The sequence below is a fragment of the Suillus subaureus genome, assembly GCF_016647635.1.
Source record: "Suillus subaureus strain MN1 chromosome Unknown BJ212scaffold_8, whole genome shotgun sequence".
NCBI classification, from domain to species: Eukaryota; Fungi; Basidiomycota; class Agaricomycetes; order Boletales; family Suillaceae; genus Suillus; species Suillus subaureus.
The window spans coordinates 472,824-491,308 of NW_024538564.1; the positions used below are offsets into that span (position 1 = coordinate 472,824).

Below are 18,485 nucleotides of genomic sequence, written 5' to 3' on the forward strand. Positions count from 1 at the left end.
TCAGGCGAGTTGTCATTGCCCTCTACTGATTTTCTATGCGTTTCCATGAGATTCGTTCGCATACTGGATAGCGTTTAGAACATCTCGTGCCGACGTGCCGCTGTGTTTTGCAAGTCCGCACGTCGAACTGACCCACTGAGTTCTAATAGATTCACATTACTTTCAAACTCCGTGACGATCTCGTACACCTTTGACCAAGCTCAATCATTGGGAGCCAAGTACAGAGCTTGCCAATGAGGCGCGGGTCACCTCGAATAATTATGCTCTTCTTGCTTGCCGGGGTGCGAGGTGCTCACGGCGCGATTCTTCGGCTCCTGAAAAAATGTTTGCACCAACTTGAAGTACAGCTATCCAGTGCCTTCGTAATCCATCTTGTAGGTCCGTGTTTAGAACATGTATTTAGATATATTTGGTCTGCGGTCTGAAATGATATTGATTTATTGTGAGCCGAATCTCCGAAAAATAAGATTTGGGTTCGGCATTGTAAGTTGGACTACCAGCTGTTCTGGGTATAGCGACGCGTCTGGTGCGTCTTCCCAATGCGTCGGTTCGAGACTACCATCGCTTGTACCAAGTCGCTTATGCGCTCCGATTCAGCTCTTATCTGGAATGTCTTGGGCTGGATTCCTAAATCCATTCCGAAAAAGTGAAGACGCCATCATGATTGGGACGCCACACATGGTGACCGGTGACAGCACGCTTAGCCTGGCGGCCCACAAAGTTCAAGTTGAGCTCCCATTAACATCATTTTCCCGGTGCCTGCTCGGATCACCAAAAGCTATGGCAGATGCTTGGCGGGAATGCCGCCCTAGGTCTCATGCCATGACTTCGGTTTGCTCCCTCTTCCCTCTCTCTCTCGCGGCGACCATCAGATAAGGCGGAACTGCCCCGTCGTGGGCGGACGACCTGGCCATCTGATGTGCTGTGGGTTCTGATTTATGCATTCATGACTCAGGTTTTCCAAGGCAGGCCGCAGCCTATCGGTCAATGCCGAGGTGCGGGCAACTGAGTTAGGTCGGAACAATGAGGCGGTCGCTGGCATGTGATGCCGTCAGGTTTGCACTCAACTAAGTGCGCCCGTCTGACTCATCCTGTTTACGTGTTATGGAAATGACCTCATGCGATGAGTCATGTCCTCTCTCTCGCTCATGGCAGTCCCTTGAGCCGCTTTCCCAGATCTTTTGTGCGCGGCAAAGTCGTGTCGTCGCTCAAGCGCTCAAGGGTGTGGTGTTTGCGCAATCCGTCATCTAGCAAATTTTCGTAGCCTGGCGCTTCTTATTGGGCAATTTAATGTTGATCGTTAAAGAGGTCAGTATCCTTTCTTCGTGAGACCTCAGATTCCAATGATGGATTGGCATGGGTTACTTTTGATGTTTCTAAGACTTGGTGGTGTCGTTGTCTATGTATGATGCCTCTGGCATTGTGCCACATTGGCGTGATGCGATATGTATGTTAGATGATCACTAATAGTCTATACGAGCCAAGCCGTCGATCGATCAGTCTAGTACTAAAACTCCTCAATATTTCTCACAAGTCTTATCTCTTTCGATTTATCAAGGAACAATTAAAGCGACAGCTAATTATAGCATTCTCATCTCAGGTCAAGTGCTCCAAGTCAAGTGGTTCTGACTCGCCGAGCCTATCATAGAGCCTATCTAGCGTATTCAGCTTCTTGGTTCGCTATTGACGTCGAAAGGCTGACTTCAAAAGTCGACGCGACCACCCTGCAAAATGCGTTGGCAAACAGTCAGGCAGTTCCTCTGGGGGGAGATACCTTCCTCGAAGTTGGAGCGAAGGCTGCTCTTGAAATTGGACTGGTTCATTCTGTCCTACTGCTGTCTTATGGTATGTTGCATTGACTGATCCTGAAAACACTGACTGCAAACGCGTCACTGTGGTGGTAGTATTTCACGAACTGTGAGTTTTACGTTGTTTACTTATGACACTGGGCATTTTGGATGCACTAGTACAGTTTCTAATGGAGGAAAGCGTTACGAACGCGTTAGCCTTCGATGTGGTCACAGCGAAGCTTTCTCCGATTACCACTTGATAGATCTGGGGAGCTGTTTCTGACATAGTTCTCGTAACCAGACCTTGATCGAGCAAATGTAAACAATGCATATGTATCCGGGATGAAGCAAGAGCTCAACATGCAAGGAAATGACTTCAATGTACGTATTTTATGTGTTCTCAGGGAGGTTTCTTAGAGCGCCCTCGCAGAAAATCAATACCGTCTTTACTTGCGGCTACATTGTCGGGATGATTCCCAGTAGGCCTTCAGCGATTATGTGTTGCCTGAGGTGCCCTATTCAACTTGTCAGATAACTTGATGCTCCAGGTCGTCCCACCAAGATTGTGGTTTCCATCGATGCAGATAGTGTGGGGTGTGCTCACCTTCTGGTTCGTTTCGATTGCCGAGAATGCAACAAGCACGCCATTGACAAATCTGATAACATAGTTCAAGTAGCGTCCATAACGTTCAACAGGTAAGTCCCTTCCATAATGACATTGTTTCCCTGCCAACTGTTTCTGCAAATAGCTGTACGCTATCAGATTCTTCCAAGGCGTATCAGAAGCATCGACCTTCGTAGGCACGCACTATATTCTTGGATCGTCAGTGTGCTTCATTTTTCTAAGGAACATTATCTTATTCCCTTATGCGCTTCCTGAAGATGGTATAAACCTGGCGAATTGGGAAAGCGCTCGGGCATTTTTACAAGTTCTGGTTTGGCTGGGACACTGTAAGGTAGTCATCCAAAGTTTGTTCATTTCGCCGACACTCGATAGGTTCTCCGGTGTGCTTCAGGCAGCTGTTTACCAGTAAGACATCATGTTTTCCACCGGGACCGAAATTTTAAACTAAAGTTTCATGAGACATCTTGGAGGCGTGGGCGGAAGAAGTGGATGGCGGTGGTTGTAAGCGTCCCCAGATTGCTGATCGGAGCGCCAGCGCTGAGAAAACCATCCAATTCAGGTTCATAATCGACGGTGTAATCACGCTCCCGATCGCAATTTACGGCTTCCTCGTGTTCCCCGATGTGCCATCGACCACCAAAGCATTTTATCTCAACGAAGAGGTATGCTTTTGAAGATATGTCAACATTCGTTTCTCAGTTGTACTATCTTCTCCACAGGAACGGGCTCTCTCCCAAGACCGTCTTGACTCGGATGTTGTCCATCATAGTCTCTCTTGGGATCTTGCGAAGAGGGTGCTGAGCCGCTGGCGTTGGTACGGGTGCAGTCTCCTCGTAAGTATCTTCCCTTACTCGACGAGTTGGATCACACAATTCGTACAGTTTGCTATCTCAGGAGAGACTGAAAGTTTTGGCTCCAACAATCTGATGGGCCAATGGCTGTCTGCCATGGGCGGTTATACAGTCGAACAAGTTGGTGGGTACATTACGTGCCTGTATCTTTCCTTCCCTGATGTGTTATCAGATTACTATCCGAGTGGAGTCACAGCTTTCGGGATTGCATCCACACTGGTCTGCGCTACCTGGACAGATTACACACGAGCAAGATGGCCCGTACTCGTTTACATGTGCTTCTGCTGCACGGTTGCTGCGATCTGTATCCTTGTGTGGAGTAGCCCAACGGGGTTGAAATTCTTCGCATACTGTTCGTGGTCTCTACTGAGGTTACTACTTTGCAAACTTAGAACATCCCTTAGATTTCGCAGGAGCCTCGTATGCCGGACAAGCTACCACATTTGCGTCAGCTGTGTCTTCGTACTCTCGGATTGACTCGTGCTGATTTGATTATTCTACAGTTGGGCAAACCAGATATGCGCAGATGATTATCAAGAACGTGCTGTTGTGCTTGCCTCCATGAAGTGATTCTTTTTAATCGTATTCCTGCTGAACCCAAAACTAACTTGGACATCAAGTATGTGGAACAACGCGGTCAATGCTTGGTGGCCACTTCTCTTCTACCCTGCTACGGATGCGCCCCGTTTCAAAAAGGGCATGATCGCAATGATTTGCACGTGCGCAGCGACATTGGGAGCGACTTGGCTGGTCTGGTACCTGGAGCGGCGAGAGCAGCGTTTGGCAAAAAGAAAAGCCATGGAGCACGTGAACCAGATGAGAGAAGATAGTCCGAGCCCTATCGAAAAAGACAAGCCCTTGAAGGACGAGTAATAGCAAAGGTAGTCGATTATGCGTGTCAGACCTCAATCAAGCAGCCAATATACCTTAAAACTTTCTGATTCATGCAGTCATCAAGAAAAAAAGTACAGATACAATGACAACAAATGGTGCTCTGGAATGGCGCTCTAGAATGGGTGACCAGTCACCCTATGCATACATCATGACAGCTCAACCAGAATCAAAAACAGCATCCGATGAGCACAGCACATCAAAATGGATTAATTGAACTATAAAAAAACGCAAACACGAGCGCTGCTCAAAACAGTCTGAAGGCAAGGGAGCATAGTTGGACAGGAAATCAACAAAGCAGCTGCCACTTGGACGGATAAATCCAAGAAGGGTATCGGGAAAAAAGGATATCGAGATCACTAGGGTATATTTAGTGATCGACAACCTCGAGCATTCCTGTGTAAGGATCGTCCTCCAAATCATCAGGAGGTGCAGGAGTCGTCAGATCACCAGGGGGTGCAGAAAGGTTCATTGATTGAGAAATCGGTGAGATCGGAACATCCTGATTCTGCATGTAATAGTGGGAGGGAAGGACCGGAGATTGAGATGGGTCATAGACAGGATTTGGCAGGAGAGGTGGGACAGGTTTTCGATTTGAATATTTGCGAGTAAGGTTGGCACCACCCGTACTGACTGAACCAGCCGTATCGGTCGCTCCACCCGAATCAACGCCGCCACCCATATTTGCTGCGCCACTCGTATTTGCTGCATCGCCCGCATTAACTGCACCGTTGAGGTTATAGATGGAGCCTTGAGTGGGAGGGACATAATAAGCAGCTGCCTGCTGTTCATATCCTTGTGAGCTGTAGTAACCGTACTGGGGAACAGCCGGTGGCGCATATGCAAGCTGGGGACCGTACCCAAAGCCATGGCCATGACCTGAGGAACTGCCACTAAGCCTGGATTTTTCAAAGGTGTTCGTTCCCTTCTCCTCATCTCCGTAGTGCTCAATCACGACTGGGCCAAACGTGATAGGATCGGTGATGTCGTTCTCAAGGCGACTGCGCCGACGGCGGCGGATGGTGTACGTGACGACGACAAAGATCATGATCACGATCACGATTCCGACTAAGGCAAATACTCCGCCCTCCAGAGGCTTGTTCTGCAAGAATGACTGAGGTGCAGCAGTGGCAGACGCTGAACTGGACGCGGTACTTGTCACGTAGACAACGCTGGTGCCAGAGGTTGAAGTAAGAACAATCAGAGAGGCGGAAGATGCAGGTGTGGGTGTGGGTATGGGTATGGGTACAAGTGTGGGTGTAGGCGTAGGTATGGAGTTCGGTGTGGACACCGACGAGGATGTTGTCGAAGGGGTACTCGCGCTGGTGGTCGAACCGGTTAGTCTGTTGACGCCACTTGCAATATATATGTAACTTACGAGGGAGTGGAAGTACTACTAGAACTGGATTTTTGGGCAGTAGTGATGGAAGAGCTGGAAGAGCTAAAAGAGAAACGGGTCAGGAGGTTACTCGTGGACATGGTAGAAGATCCTAACGTAGAAGTGGTAGCTGCCCCGCCATCGATCATGCTGCTGAAAGCGCTAGCAACTCCACCAAAAGGGTCCTCGTTGGGGCCCGATTCCGAACCAGATGATCCCGTGCTGCCAGAGGTCGGATCGTCGTTTCCACCACTGGTATTACTTTAGCTAACGGCTCACTGTCGCATAACGAACAATGCCTTACAGTAAGTTCCCTACTGCTGAGGGTGTCAAAATATCACTTCAAGATGGCAAGAAACCGCTCACATCCATCCCTTCGAGTATCATGTGCATCCATGAGGAGTCGTCGATAATTTAACAGAAATGAGCGGCGATTGAGTGAGTCAAATTCTTTAAATTTTTGTCAGTTCCTTTGAAGCAAGCAAGCTGACAGCAAAAGCTCTGCCCACATGAACAGATGGCAGTCTGTGGCAGTCGACCAATGAAGAATAAAGAACCAGAAAGGACTGTGGGGGATTAGTTGTTGTTGAAACGATGACGATCAAGTTCAAGGGTGCTTCCCACTCCAGCGCATAATAGGACCATTGTTTACAGATTTCAAAATTTGAACACTTTTTGCAATTGACCACTGTTGGCATCACAACTCAACAAAAACAATGGTGTAAGCGTCAACTTGGATGGTCAACGAGACTGGAAGACTCTATGGCACGAATACGTATGTATAAGACAACCCGGACAGAGTTAAATGTCTGATATAAGGGTGCCTGACGACGATAACGGTTGAAGATACAATAATTTCACTATAAGACACGGGGTATATAAGGTCAAGAAAGAATAATACACCAAAACCCCCTCTCATCAATGGATGTATCTGGATGAAAGACCATAACTCTCTCCAGCTTTTCTCTCCATTATCTCCCGAAGAGGCCCAAGCAGTCGTGTGAATGCAGGCGTGTCCAATGCCGCGACCTTCAACTTCGACTGCGACGCATCCGTCCGATGCACCGCACTTACTGTCGCTGCTCTAGGCTCGAGTCTGAGCAAAGATAGCTCTGTTAAGGTGAACGTCAGCTATTTTAAGAACCAATAGACAACGCCAAAACACTCACCGCCGAAATAGTCACCCTTTTTCAGCCGGCCCACTGTAATCTCGCGGTACTCACCCTCCTCTCCTTGTTGTGTCTTAGTAACAATAGCCTCGCCTTCCTCTACGAAGAAGAAAGTATCTCCCATCTCTCCCTGCCGAAGAACCGCTTCTCCATCGGGGTATACTGTGGTGACCAAGGCGTCTGCTATTTTACTACGCTCTTCTGGCTCAAGGGAGGACAAAAGGGGAACACTTGAGAGGAAATGCTCATACATCGTCCTGCGCCTGTGAGCCGCTTTGAGGATGATCGTGCGGAATGTGATACGGTCAAGAGCCCAGACAGTAGAGGGCTCAATTGCCTGCACAGTTGCAGCACGCGGATGACCATGCATTAAGGCAAGCTCGCCGAAGGAAGTTCCAGGTATGCGCTCTGAAGCTTTCCTACCAAAGACGGGATGATATCCCGGCTGGAGGAATTTTTCGGGCTGCGAGGAATGGTTTGCCGCATCCGCTAACCAAGTCGGCGGTAGCGGTCCAGGATGGACGTAGCAGTAGAAAAGTCCTGATTCGACGACGTAGAAGTATTCTCCTACATCTCCCTGCAGAATAATCACATCATCTGCGGCGACATCGCGCTCTTGCATTGCATTGAGCACGCCAGTCTCCTGCTCCTCATCGAGATCGCGGAAAACCAAATTACCTGCAATGGACGCTTTTATGCGGCGAAGTTGGTCGGCTGTCTTTGGGTATACAGGGAGTGGATCGTTGTGACCACTGTCTACCGCGATAGGCTCAGCACTGACTGACACACGGCGTGCCAGTATGGTAGCCGATGGTGCATGGAGATAATCTCCAAGGCCCAGGGAGAGCGAATTAGACATGGTCGGCGTTGAGGACACATCATACCGTGCGAATGCATTGGAATCAGTGGTTAGCGGTGAGGTTGGGGGCAGTTCACGTCCATCCAGGGTGAACGTCGGAGCAAGCATGCCATTGGAAGCCCCGTTTGTGTCTAAGGACAAAAGCGCATTTCCCGGCACATTAAGAGTCCCAAATGGGCTGTGCGAGAAACCCGCATGGAGTGAGGGTGCACGACGCTGAGGAACCTGAGAAAACGGAGAAATGGGAGTGGGTGTGGAGTTACGAGGACCAATATTAACGGGGGAGTCCAAATAAAATTCGGATGGTAGCTCATGAACCGTGGAGAGACCACGTTGTTGCAGGGCGTCTCGCGTTCGCGTCCGCTGTTCTTCCAGCCGAGACTGAAACCAAGTAGCGCAGAACTGGAGGGCGTCTTTAGGTTGCACTCGACATATGTCGCGAGTCAAGTCCTGAATGAGATTGTCGAATGTAGACATTACTCTATATTGTATGGTCCTCGCTGTGCAGGACAGTGATCAATGGGGATTGTTAGATATTTGTTATGGTGGATGTGTGAGTTGGTTTTATAGTCGTGAGCCACTTGGTAAACTTTTGGTAAGGCACCGAAGAAAACAAAAGACGCGTGACCACGTGTCATTACCTTTCTTGTGAGTCCGACAAACCAATAAGCTTGTACAGTTTGTTGTGCATATCCTCATTTCTCATTCAAGTCGCCGGAAACATAAAATCTCAAAGCCCTTTCATAAAATGTCGCATCTTGTTCTTCTCGGATCAGTTAAACGTGTGCTCCGCCTGACTCTTAAGGGGGAGGCATATTCATTTGAAGGGTCGTATCTAGATTAATTTCAATGATCCTCCGGTGTCCGCAGCAGCCTGCCAAGACAAGGGTGTTCAAGATGCTGTGAATTACAAAGGGCAACTCTTTTTTGGAACCTCTCCTTATGGAGCCACCTCGCCCACTGCTCCTCTATTTCAACTGTCCCAATCAACGCCAATAAAACGTAGACTCCTCCCCGCTCAGGCTGACGAAACGTAAAGGTGCCATCTGTGTTACAAGACTAATGATTACAACATCCTTCTATCCCCGAGGTGACAATACATATGACAGGAACAATGCGTAAGAAAAAGGGGCGAAACATCAAATACATGACAATTTTTTTACATCACGGGAAAGTTTTGCGTCACTACCGTGCATGTTGCTGATACTGCGCAGGAAACCCTCCAGGGTACCCAGGCGCGACCTGTTGATTCATATGAGCTTGGGCGTGGGCATGTGCCTGAGCTTGAGCTTGAGCTTGAGCCTGAGCCTGAGCCATTGCCTGCGCCTGCGCCTGGGCTTGAACTTGTGCCTGCATCCTTGCAGCGTCCTGACTGCTGTACATGGGCTGCTGCTGGCCATGTGGATAGACTGACGACGAAGTTATTGAAATTTGAGATGACGACCCTGGTGGAGGGATTGGATTATGGGATTGCTGCTGCTGCTGAGGCTGCTGTTGCTGCTGTTGCTGTGCGTGAGGATGAGGATGAGGAAAATTGAATTGAGGGGGTGGCATCGACCCTGGAGTCGAACTCGGGCCGTAGGTAGGGGCCACGGTGGAGGTAAAGTAAGGGTGCGAAAGGGCTTCAGTGGCCGTCATACGCTTGGCGGGATCAAATTGGAGTAGACGTTCAAGTAAGTCGAGAGCTGCATTGCACTCAGTCTAGGCCCCACAAATCATCAGACCCAAATAATTACCTTGTGGAGAAGCCTTAGGAAGCACTTGGGCAAAGGAAATCTTCGGGTATCTTGGGTATTGCTTTAGGGTAATTTCGGGCTGGAAGAAAAATGAGCATTCTCCACTTCTCGTCACAATCAAGGGATCACACCGATTCAGTCGCTATCTTCCTCAGAACTCGATCATCCGGCGTGCCGACAATGCGCATAATATGAAGTAACTGATCCTGGTTGTCACGGCCACGGAAAAGAGGCACTCCAGATATCATCTCCGCGAAGATGCAACCGCAGGACCACACATCAATCGACGTATTGTACGTGCGTGATCCAAGAAGTACGTCTGGTGCACGATACCACAGTGTGACGACCTAATTCCACACTTCAGCTGTGCCGCAGGGAGACTCACCATATATGAACGCACCTCGTTGGAAAATGTGTTCACCGGCACACCAAATGCGCGTGCTAGACCAAAGTCACCAAGCTTCAGCTCACCCTTGCGATTAATAAGAAGGTTCTGAGGCTTCAGGTCCCGATGTAAGACCCTGTTCTCATGACAAAACGATGTGCCCTTGAGGAGCTGGTACATGAAACTTCGCACGGTCATAGGGTCAAGCGCTCCGCGATCGCCGTGCTGGTCCATATACTTCTTAAGGTCCTGATCACAGTACTCGAAGATCAGGACAAGTTTTGTCTCCGTATGTATGACATCGTGGAGGCGGACGATGTTGACATGTTTGAGCTCTTTCATGAGGGAAATCTCACGGATGGCGGTGGAGGGTGTCCCTTCCTCTGCGTCGAGATGTATCTCCTTGAGTGCGACGATCTCATTAGTCGTTCGCGAACGACCCTAGTACCCACATAAATTTCGAAGCAATATTAAGGAGAAGCTGTTGTAACGTACTTTGTAGACGGTGGCGTATGTACCTTCGCCTGCATAAGCAATGGTTAGGGTACAATCCTCAATATCGTGCATCACAAATCATACCAAGTTTCTCTAACTACTTTATGTTAGCTTGTATGTTAGAAGCACGACAAAGAGTTTACCTGAATGTAATTCATCGTTGGTCCCGCCACTGTAGCTGATTACCCGAGGTGTTAAGATATCGGGTTCGTAGAACGTAACAGATGGAAAGATCGTGAGCAGGCCCTTCCTGTCCCTTCTGTACACAGTGGTAGACAGCAGATGCCAGAAAATGGACGGTTTTGTCAGGCGAGCGTGAGTGCCGACTTCCTAATAGTACGAGGAGCCTCCGAGTCAACCTAAGACTGAACTTCCAGGAGTTTTCTCTCGCTCCCGATTAGGAAATGCAAGAATGTATTAGCTAGCACGTGACTTGCAGAATATTTGTTTCTCCCCGTCCATCAACTCCAGGTATATGCCTGAGCCCATATTGCTGTCCCGGATTATCCTAAAACTTGTTTGAACAGGTAAAAAGGCATATGGTTATGTCTAGTGTCCCCCCATTAAAAAAAGCGCGCACTAAATCATCTTCGCGCAAAGCCAAGCCATCGATATCACAGACCGCCCAAGATGAAGTCCTCATAGACTCGGAACCTGCATCTACTGTATGTATCCAACACCACGACAAAAAACGAAAACTTGATATATATTCATTATAGTCCGCATCTAAAAATGCCCGGTACGCCGAGCCCTCATCTCTTGCGGTACACTCTGGCGTCGAGCTTGGGGAAGATCAAGCAATGGAAGACCTTGCCGCATCTCAGATCGATGGCGCACTAGACGTTGATCTTGCGGAACTCTCCCTAGGCCAGCGTCTCGCCGCAATATCAGGTGACGCACGCCCCTCCTCATCAGACTCTGAAGAGGAGCAACGCCAATCACCACGAAAACAAAAGCAGGACACGCCAAACATTATACCTGCACATTCACTTACCCGGACACTAATACAGGCGCTCCACTCGTCTGATTCGAGACTACTTGAGACTTGTCTTGCACATTCTGACCCAGCAATGGTACGGAATACCGTGCGGCGGTTACCGCCCCAGCTGGCCGTGCCGTTGCTCACGGCATGCGTAGAGCGTCTCGGTCGTGGTCCACGCGCAGCAAGCATGAAAGGCGGTGGCGGAGGTGCCAGTTCGCAACGTGGAACTGGACTTGTTATATGGGTCAAGACTGTACTTGCGGTCCATAGCGGTCACCTTATGACGGTACGTTTCTGAAATGAAGAAAAAACCACTCCCTGTATGCGTTATGAACCAATCTCAATTTCATCAATAGATGCCCGACCTCGTTTCACGCCTCTCAGGTCTACACGCGACACTGACTTCTCGGCTGGCATTACAAGATTCCCTCCTCTCACTAAATGGCCGACTAGATATGGTGCTCTCACAGATCGAGATGCGTTCTTCCACAGCACCAACACTCATTGTACCCCATAAGAATGGGGTATCTACGACATCACAAGGCGAGAGGCAGCCAACAAAATATGTGGAAGGCGAGAGCGAGGAGGAGGGCATGGAAGTTGGTGTGGAGAGCGGAGAGGATGAAGGAAGTGTAGAGGATATAGAGCTCGGCGGTGAAAGTGAAGCTGAGGAAACGGATGAAGAGGGGAGTGACGAGGAAGACGAAGAAGATTCGGACGGCGAAGAACCTACTTTGAATGGGTTCATTGATGATGAAGCAGAGGAGTTCGAGGACGACGAAGAGGACGATGAGAGTGAATAATATACATCGACTTCGCACCTTGCACGTCTAGATGATCTACTTACTGAGCATCCAATCCTGTACACACACCCTTTGAATGCAGAGATGGCCATGCAAAGTCAATTCAAAACAGAATAAATATCCGACCATTATAACTTGCTATAAATCATCTACCCACTCTCCGCCTCTGACACGCTGAATATAAGTTTTCACCCAAGGAGCACGCCTTCCATCCTGCACCCGCAACACAGCTGTCGTCTCCTCCCTCTTTTTGTCTTCCTCGCTCAGTTCCTGGCCCTCCAATCTCTCGACCTCTCGTTCCATCACATTCGCTTCTGTTCGCAAACGCCCTTCCCTTGTCCTCAGCGCTGCGCGCCTGCGATTCCATACCTCCGGATGGAGAGTCAGCACAAGCAAACTTACGAAGGTCGTCACCTTGTGCATTAGACTCGGTGGCGAAAATGGGGTACGCGGTGAAGATGTTGGCCAGAGTGACTTATTCTCCGTATCGATGCCTATGCGTGCGAGGAGGTCCAGAAGAGAGGTAGAGTTGCTGGGGAGCGGAGGCCCCTGCGCTTCTTGATTTCGTGCGGGCATTGGTATGTCAGACTGGGCAGGAGGTGCAGGAGTTGCAGGAGTTGCTGGGGGACCTCCAGGTTGACCCTGACCTGGAGCCTGTCTTGCAGCCTCCGCGGCAGCGGCAACACCAGCTAAACGCTCCCTCTCCCGATTAAGTGGTCCGAGTACAACGTTCCGCACATTCGTCCACATCTCATATATTATCCATGCGATAATGCACAAACCCAACAGCGGTTTGCGAGTTGGGGAGAAAAAGTACAGCAAGAGCAGAGTTCGGAATAATACCATCACTAAGGGGGCCAGTAGCACACGAACTGGGATATCGGGAAGTATCTGGGCTTCACCTCCGGGTGCTGGGAGGTTCGCTTCAACGCCCATCTGACCATTAACATCGACATCGACGTTGACATTCGGGACAGCACGAAGTGTGGGAAGGCCAAGCTGCTGGAGGAGGTCGTTTAATTGATGCGGTACAGTCTCATTGGAGAAAGTGGCTGGCGTTGGCGCCGGTGGTTGAGGCAATGGTTGAAGGAACAATATTGAAAACGTATAGGTCAAGACCTTCAAGGCATGTACTTGCTCAACGGTAGGCCTTGAACCTGGGTTACGGAGGGAGAGGTATGACTTGCCACTAATAACAATTAATTGAAACACATCTCACTATGAGCAAAATTTGGCTCACTCAGTCGTCATCAATTCGTATTGCAGTCCAGAGCCGTCACCATGCTGAGAGAAAGGGTATGGCTCATCCAGGACTGAAGGCCAAATATATCCCTTCTTCTCAAGGCTCTCCAATGCAACTGTGCGAGAGGGAATCACTGAATATTGTGGGTGCTCGACGAGCCCTCTAGTGAGCTTTGATAGAGCGGCCTGATGGATATAAGCAATGAATTGGTGATCCAGGGGTAAATGTGCGAAAGGATGAGATTGCACCCTGGGAGGCGCCGCGGGAGTGTTGGAAGGAACGTCTCTTTGTAATAAGGGGGATTTCCCTTTGTCGGATATAGGGTGTGTGGTTGTTGTTGCACTAGAAGATGGGGGAGCACCAGACCAACCGGAGGGGTGCACTGATAAATGGACGATGCGTTGCTCATCTGCCGTCTAAAACTTGGATCAGATGATGTTCGCAAAAGTCGTAGATTCCCCGTTACCTTCCATATATCTGAAATTTTCTCTTGGTCCTCGAGGTAGCGCCCCCTCCAGATTATACGCTGTCCCTCGACACGGGGCTGTCCAGCGCAAGACGCTGAAATTGCATGTTTGACATGGATCACGGTAGCGGAGATAGGAACCTCGATAATAAATGAAAGAGAGTAAGTGGGGAGCTCGACACGAACAGCGACGAGGGACTCGGCCATCGTTGTGGTGGTAGGTAAAGTCCTAGCGCTGGTGGGCAAGTAGTGATAGTCCTACGTGGAACTCGTCCACGTGACTACCCCATCGCATGTGCGTCAGTTGAGTCACTGGTATCTCTCCGGCTGAAATGATTGAACTCAATGCCTTCTGAATCTCTTTGCCCGGGCCCCAAGTTGCACGACGTCCTGAACAGTGCACGCTGCAGCAGGTGCATATGCCATGCGTGCAACATACATCGCATGTGGGGAAAGTACTTAAGGTAGAGTTTTAACGCGTCCGTGATTCCGCGACTCCGCCGGCGCATGCACTGGTGCGCAACATTAATATCAATGTTCCTCCTCCTCTCCCCCTTACCAGTGAGTAATGCCTCTTTTTCACTCATTCCTACTGATCATAGGCACATTAAGGAGGTGATCAGGTGAACTTTCTGAAGTTCTGAACCATGAGCGGCTAAATATACACCCACATTCACATTCATTAATTATTATCCGGATGTAGGTATCATCTGGGTTTCTTTTCCGTCGTCATACTGCGCCATCAAATTGACTTTCGCCAATTATACTACACCTTGAATTACCGCTTGGCTGTGTAGGCATTCTGATTGTGCAAGCCTCACTAAGCACACATCAGGGACGATCGAAGGACAATTTGAAGGTAATTCGTCGGACTATTTCAAACAGACTAAGAGGGGCCACCAGGGCTGCCACTGATCCATTTACATAGCTATGTGAGAAGTTCGAAAGTAGGCCCCTATAAATGGCTTCTGAGCATACCGACATCAAAGTCGGGAAGACGAGCCATCATTCAGGGGCATAAAAAAGCATTACCGGTGTTTCTGATAATCGAGTCTAGACTTTCTTCCACCTTTTGGACTTATCGTGATGCCCTCCAAGGCAAGAGCGTTGTTCGCCAGATTCCACTGGTTCCCAGCAGGAGTTGGCCCTTCGGTCACACAGATCATGCCTAGCTTGGGGTTTTTTTGTCGACAGCCTATCGCATGGAATTGCTCATGAATGAAGGTACAATAAAACATTTTGTTCTATGCATTTTTGAGCGCATTTATACATTATGCAGGGTGTCATAAACGACATACTTGACCGAGACTTCGACCGCAAAGTTTGTACGTCTTGGTTCTGTCCTGAAAATGGCTGTCACTAGTATCTTGACTGTTCAATGCGAAAAATAACGTTCGAAAGGCCGGCCGTTTGCGTCGGTAGTTGTCGCTATGTCAGAGGCTTCAATCCTTCTGGTTGTTCTCGTCGTTGACATGTTTTATGTGTTTTCGACTCCTGGTACTACTACACCATGAGTAGATCATTCAAAAACTGTTAGCGCTTCTCCAACACCCTGTCTTAGTCTCAGGTGAGACCCACCCGCTGATAAAGCATTGGATATACTGGCCTTCTTTCGTTTTTAGGTATGGCTTTCTGTATCATAGATACGAATCTGATTCTAAGGATTTGCTACTAGCTGGAGCGTCCCATTTGCTTGGGTTGCAGCGACAGGTTAATCCCGAATATCGAAATTGCATCGTGCTGGTAAGTACAGAGGACGATAGGGCTTGTTGAGTCATTGGCAATGCCTCCAAAGCTGGTTATATCTCTACGACACCACATGTCAGGTGATTCGCCTGGAAAGTTTTTGTATTGGGGACTTGTGCTGACGATATCACCTCAAGACAGGAAGAACGACGAGAAGGCCGGAGTCAAACCTATGGCTGTCCATCTGGGCGAACGCATTTGTCCCGCATTGAGTGTATTCGATGCAACGTTCTTTGCGTGCCTTCCGTGGGCTGGACACTTGAACAGCCAGCGTCTCCTGTTCTACTTTTTATTATTATTCCAATTTCTGTCCTTTGCAGTCCTGTTCTGCTTGATGGGTGTCATCGTACCGTTCCTCCTGTCTCCGGTACATTTGGACCTTTAATCATAATGATCCACAAGACAGTTGGAATGATACACGGTGCGCCTGATTGATAGACACATGCCTGATCTGGATGTTAAGTTGTACTCCAGGTCGTTGTGGTGTAGCGATGGTCTGCGCTGGACTGTCGTAGACCACTACTTCAAACTGGCTTCCCTCGCCAGGTGAACATATGCCTAACAAGTGTGGCGCCTTCTATGTCGGTTCCACAATTGGACATATATGGTACTTCAAATATGATCTTGGGCATATGTGCATGATTAGTGAGGCAATTCCTTACGCATGTCATGTTCGACAATTGTCTATCCTGTGACCTGTCCGACATTGGACGGCAACTGCACAACATTACTCTATTCGCATGTCAATTGCAGATCATGATCGAATGTGAGTGGCGAAGGGGTGAATCAAAGCTCATGCATGCATGTGCTGTCCAAATGTGATTGTACACATTGTCTGTCAAGATTAATGTATTTAATTATGCTACCACTAGGTCGATATGTCCGTCTCGTGTATCTCTATTGTCGCCCTTGAGAACTCATTCCTGCTACTTGCTTTGAGATCAGTCGGCATCGTCCTAATGTCGAATCGAGGCATTCTGCACTGTACCAGTCCCGTACAAATAATAACTCCTCTCAGCCAATTATATTTATCATGGTCTGTAAGATTGGGGAAAAATCCTATGAAAAAGTACATGAACATATGGGCAAGAACGTTCCCTAGCCATTAAAACCTTGAAATCTCCAACCATCCGGAAGCTCAAGATAGGATGTCGTCTCAGGTGCGAAGCGGATGCACGTTCGTCAGGGTTGCTGCAAGATATCAGGTGAATAGTATCATCCGAACAAACTCGAACAACTTGCATTGCAAAACATAAATCCTGGAAATCCATTGCAAGATCTGACAAGGTGACGTCAGGGATGGGTGGGCGCTTATTCTGTTTCATCTGTGTACAGAAGGTGAGTTATACTCCTGTAATACAAAGATACAAGACGGACTTTGATTGTGACCATGATTAGTTCATCCTCATACCAAGGTCGCTTTCCAGTCAGCATTTCTAACAAAACACATCCCAGACTCCAAATATCGGCCTTGACACTGTAGCCTTCCATCTGATGGCAGATGACTTCTGGTGCCATCCAAGGTAGTATCCGTTGCACGCTGGTGAACGGAAGTTTATGTATTTTATCTTCCTTGGTGGAAAACTCTAGATCAGAAAGCTTGCAACTCCCATCTCTCTCCAGTAGGACGCTATCGGCTTTCAGATTCTGACCGGAATTTATAAGAATTCTTCAAGTGTTTCAGATAGGCCGAATCGATCACATACCCGGTAGATTATTCGTCGCGAGTGAAGGTATCTCAAACCTCGAAGTATTTGGAGCATAAAAAATTTCGAGATGTCCTCGCTGAATCTGCCCTTTTCACGAAGACAATAGCCTAATGCACTGCCCGACACGTACTCCATAAAGCTACGTCATATGTTCGAATCAACACTGACAGGTCGTATTGCTAGACACTCACATATTCATAACCCTTGAATAATCTACAAAGCACTCTTCAAACCCGAGATATTGGACGATATGACGATGGTTCAGATCCACCAGTAGCTTGCTTACCCTTTCGACAGAATGTACGAAAGTAGCTTGACATTGGTCGCTCTCGTCTCGGATAACTCGAGGACTATCAACTTGTTTGACGGCGACCAGTTGCGATTTACTCGTGGTCATACTAAGAGCCAGGTAGACCCGGCCGTAAGTTCCTCTACCAATAAGCTCTCCGCGAATCCATTTGACTGCGGCTGTTGTTGAAAACAATGAGCCATTATTTCCACACACTGTCTCGAGAGTTTTTGAACCGTACCATTGACACAGCGAGGTCGAGTGTCTGAAGCATTTCCTGCAGGCCCTGGACTCATAACACAACAGCTGGGAACTAGATAAGAAGCTTGCTTGTTCGGCATCGCAGCTAAGGGACGCGAGGATTCGTTCTGACGCCATGGACCCGCTTAAGGTACTTATAATAGCGACAACGTTTCAGTGAATTTTGAACCGGCAGGAACCAAACCGTTTTCCAGAGACTCTCGGCGCCTTCATAGCACTGCTCTATGAGGTTCTATGGCTATGCATGGGAAAGATTTGGAGTTGAGTACCGAACCTGGCAGCTGGCAGCTGCTGGATTTCATCCACATGCTGTAGCTACAGGATCGTCGATACCTAATGACAACGATTCTGCCCGACTTGTGCCCGACAGAGCTTCACAGCTTTTGATGGGAAGAGGCGGCTATGCCCGAGATATGTCACGCGGCAATTGAACGCAACCTGTCGTTGATCAAATGAGTCTTCAATATTTCTTCAATCTTCGGGTTTTCAAGTCATAATGCATAACGCCTGAGAGAGCGTCCCAGCTTCTCGTATATTCGTCGCAAGCCCAAATTTTGAACAACCTCCTTGGAAGTTTATCTCATTCCAGTGATGCATCCGGATTCCAAACCATCTAAATCGGACAGTCAACGCCTTTGGAATAAACATCGTTCGAAGTATCAAACAATTTTCATCGGCTGTCGAAATCGGTCGTTGTCAAGGACATCCAAGTCAAAGCCTCACTCTCCCTTCGCACAAAGTCATTGACTGCTCACTACTCCATCTTGGTCGGGATGCTCTGCTTGTTTACCTCGCGCACGTCCAACG

At 48.6% G+C, this 18,485-nt stretch overlaps 8 protein-coding genes across 8 annotated transcripts; 3 read left to right on the forward strand and 5 right to left on the reverse strand.

The window, feature by feature from the left end:
* Positions 1–1,731: 1,731 nt before the first annotated feature.
* On the forward strand, positions 1,732–4,139 carry BJ212DRAFT_1266133 (major facilitator superfamily domain-containing protein; the record flags this gene model as incomplete). The annotated part of the gene is made up of 17 exons (XM_041330547.1): positions 1,732–1,845; positions 1,905–1,917; positions 2,092–2,171; positions 2,221–2,269; positions 2,322–2,400; positions 2,459–2,486; positions 2,540–2,613; positions 2,673–2,741; positions 2,788–2,820; positions 2,875–2,916; positions 2,975–3,077; positions 3,135–3,248; positions 3,297–3,390; positions 3,439–3,618; positions 3,671–3,713; positions 3,770–3,832; positions 3,887–4,139. 17 exons carry the CDS (start codon positions 1,732–1,734, stop codon positions 4,137–4,139), a joined length of 1,431 nt encoding a protein of 476 aa, XP_041195600.1.
* Positions 4,140–4,208: 69 nt separating this feature from the next.
* BJ212DRAFT_1339428 (uncharacterized protein) lies at positions 4,209–6,186 on the reverse strand. Its single transcript, XM_041335058.1, has 6 exons — positions 6,045–6,186; positions 5,902–5,985; positions 5,840–5,852; positions 5,653–5,787; positions 5,536–5,598; positions 4,209–5,479 (listed from the first exon to the last, which is right to left on the reverse strand). The coding sequence occupies exons 2-6, from the start codon at positions 5,930–5,932 to the stop codon at positions 4,528–4,530; spliced, it is 1,194 nt and encodes a 397-aa protein (XP_041195601.1). The 5' UTR covers positions 5,933–5,985; positions 6,045–6,186; the 3' UTR covers positions 4,209–4,527.
* A 17-nt stretch (positions 6,187–6,203) lies between these two features.
* BJ212DRAFT_1339435 (protein kinase A regulatory subunit) lies at positions 6,204–8,251 on the reverse strand. Its single transcript, XM_041335059.1, has 2 exons — positions 6,705–8,251; positions 6,204–6,647 (listed from the first exon to the last, which is right to left on the reverse strand). Exons 1-2 carry the CDS (start codon positions 8,038–8,040, stop codon positions 6,454–6,456), a joined length of 1,530 nt encoding a protein of 509 aa, XP_041195602.1. The 5' UTR covers positions 8,041–8,251; the 3' UTR covers positions 6,204–6,453.
* Positions 8,252–8,366: 115 nt separating this feature from the next.
* BJ212DRAFT_1339438 (kinase-like domain-containing protein) lies at positions 8,367–10,550 on the reverse strand. Its single transcript, XM_041335060.1, has 7 exons — positions 10,323–10,550; positions 10,264–10,276; positions 10,180–10,208; positions 9,700–10,125; positions 9,431–9,646; positions 9,300–9,378; positions 8,367–9,248 (listed from the first exon to the last, which is right to left on the reverse strand). The coding sequence occupies exons 1-7, from the start codon at positions 10,335–10,337 to the stop codon at positions 8,749–8,751; spliced, it is 1,278 nt and encodes a 425-aa protein (XP_041195603.1). The 5' UTR covers positions 10,338–10,550; the 3' UTR covers positions 8,367–8,748.
* A 72-nt stretch (positions 10,551–10,622) lies between these two features.
* On the forward strand, positions 10,623–12,075 carry BJ212DRAFT_1339439 (uncharacterized protein). Its single transcript, XM_041335061.1, has 4 exons — positions 10,623–10,650; positions 10,707–10,844; positions 10,899–11,447; positions 11,518–12,075. Exons 2-4 carry the CDS (start codon positions 10,719–10,721, stop codon positions 11,962–11,964), a joined length of 1,122 nt encoding a protein of 373 aa, XP_041195604.1. The 5' UTR covers positions 10,623–10,650; positions 10,707–10,718; the 3' UTR covers positions 11,965–12,075.
* A 27-nt stretch (positions 12,076–12,102) lies between these two features.
* On the reverse strand, positions 12,103–13,880 carry BJ212DRAFT_1266128 (uncharacterized protein; the record flags this gene model as incomplete). Its single annotated transcript, XM_041330546.1, has 3 exons — positions 12,103–13,153; positions 13,205–13,623; positions 13,674–13,880. The coding sequence occupies 3 exons, from the start codon at positions 13,878–13,880 to the stop codon at positions 12,103–12,105; spliced, it is 1,677 nt and encodes a 558-aa protein (XP_041195605.1).
* Positions 13,881–15,183: 1,303 nt separating this feature from the next.
* BJ212DRAFT_1020279 (uncharacterized protein) lies at positions 15,184–15,873 on the forward strand. The gene has a single exon (XM_041328860.1). The coding sequence runs from the start codon at positions 15,457–15,459 to the stop codon at positions 15,802–15,804; it is 348 nt and encodes a 115-aa protein (XP_041195606.1). The 5' UTR covers positions 15,184–15,456; the 3' UTR covers positions 15,805–15,873.
* Positions 15,874–16,221: 348 nt separating this feature from the next.
* Positions 16,222–18,108, reverse strand: BJ212DRAFT_1020304 (kinase-like domain-containing protein). Its single transcript, XM_041328861.1, has 6 exons — positions 17,659–18,108; positions 17,320–17,596; positions 17,126–17,267; positions 16,797–17,066; positions 16,662–16,744; positions 16,222–16,610 (listed from the first exon to the last, which is right to left on the reverse strand). Exons 1-6 carry the CDS (start codon positions 17,756–17,758, stop codon positions 16,451–16,453), a joined length of 1,032 nt encoding a protein of 343 aa, XP_041195607.1. The 5' UTR covers positions 17,759–18,108; the 3' UTR covers positions 16,222–16,450.
* Between the last annotated feature and the right edge of the window lie 377 nt (positions 18,109–18,485).

Coding starts and splice junctions, on each gene's coding strand:
- BJ212DRAFT_1339438 (XM_041335060.1), bottom strand. Junction 9,647..9,699: donor TGAACACATTTTCCAACGAG/GTGCGTTCATAT, acceptor GTGTGGAATTAG/GTCGTCACACTGTGGTATCG. Junction 9,379..9,430: donor GGAAGATAGCGACTGAATCG/GTGTGATCCCTT, acceptor TTTTTCTTCCAG/CCCGAAATTACCCTAAAGCA.
- BJ212DRAFT_1020279 (XM_041328860.1), top strand. CDS start 15,457: ATGCCTCCAAAGCTGGTTATATCTCTACGACACCACATGTCAGGTGAT.
- BJ212DRAFT_1339439 (XM_041335061.1), top strand. CDS start 10,719: ATGGTTATGTCTAGTGTCCCCCCATTAAAAAAAGCGCGCACTAAATCA. Junction 10,845..10,898: donor ACTCGGAACCTGCATCTACT/GTATGTATCCAA, acceptor TATTCATTATAG/TCCGCATCTAAAAATGCCCG. Junction 11,448..11,517: donor ATAGCGGTCACCTTATGACG/GTACGTTTCTGA, acceptor TTTCATCAATAG/ATGCCCGACCTCGTTTCACG.
- BJ212DRAFT_1339435 (XM_041335059.1), bottom strand. CDS start 8,040: ATGTCTACATTCGACAATCTCATTCAGGACTTGACTCGCGACATATGT. Junction 6,648..6,704: donor AAAGGGTGACTATTTCGGCG/GTGAGTGTTTTG, acceptor TCACCTTAACAG/AGCTATCTTTGCTCAGACTC.
- BJ212DRAFT_1020304 (XM_041328861.1), bottom strand. CDS start 17,758: ATGCCGAACAAGCAAGCTTCTTATCTAGTTCCCAGCTGTTGTGTTATG. Junction 17,268..17,319: donor TATTCAAGGGTTATGAATAT/GTGAGTGTCTAG, acceptor CATATGACGTAG/CTTTATGGAGTACGTGTCGG. Junction 16,745..16,796: donor TAATCATGGTCACAATCAAA/GTCCGTCTTGTA, acceptor TTCTGTACACAG/ATGAAACAGAATAAGCGCCC.
- BJ212DRAFT_1339428 (XM_041335058.1), bottom strand. CDS start 5,932: ATGGATGCACATGATACTCGAAGGGATGGAT. Junction 5,599..5,652: donor GGGGCAGCTACCACTTCTAC/GTTAGGATCTTC, acceptor TTTCTCTTTTAG/CTCTTCCAGCTCTTCCATCA. Junction 5,480..5,535: donor AGTAGTACTTCCACTCCCTC/GTAAGTTACATA, acceptor TTCGACCACCAG/CGCGAGTACCCCTTCGACAA.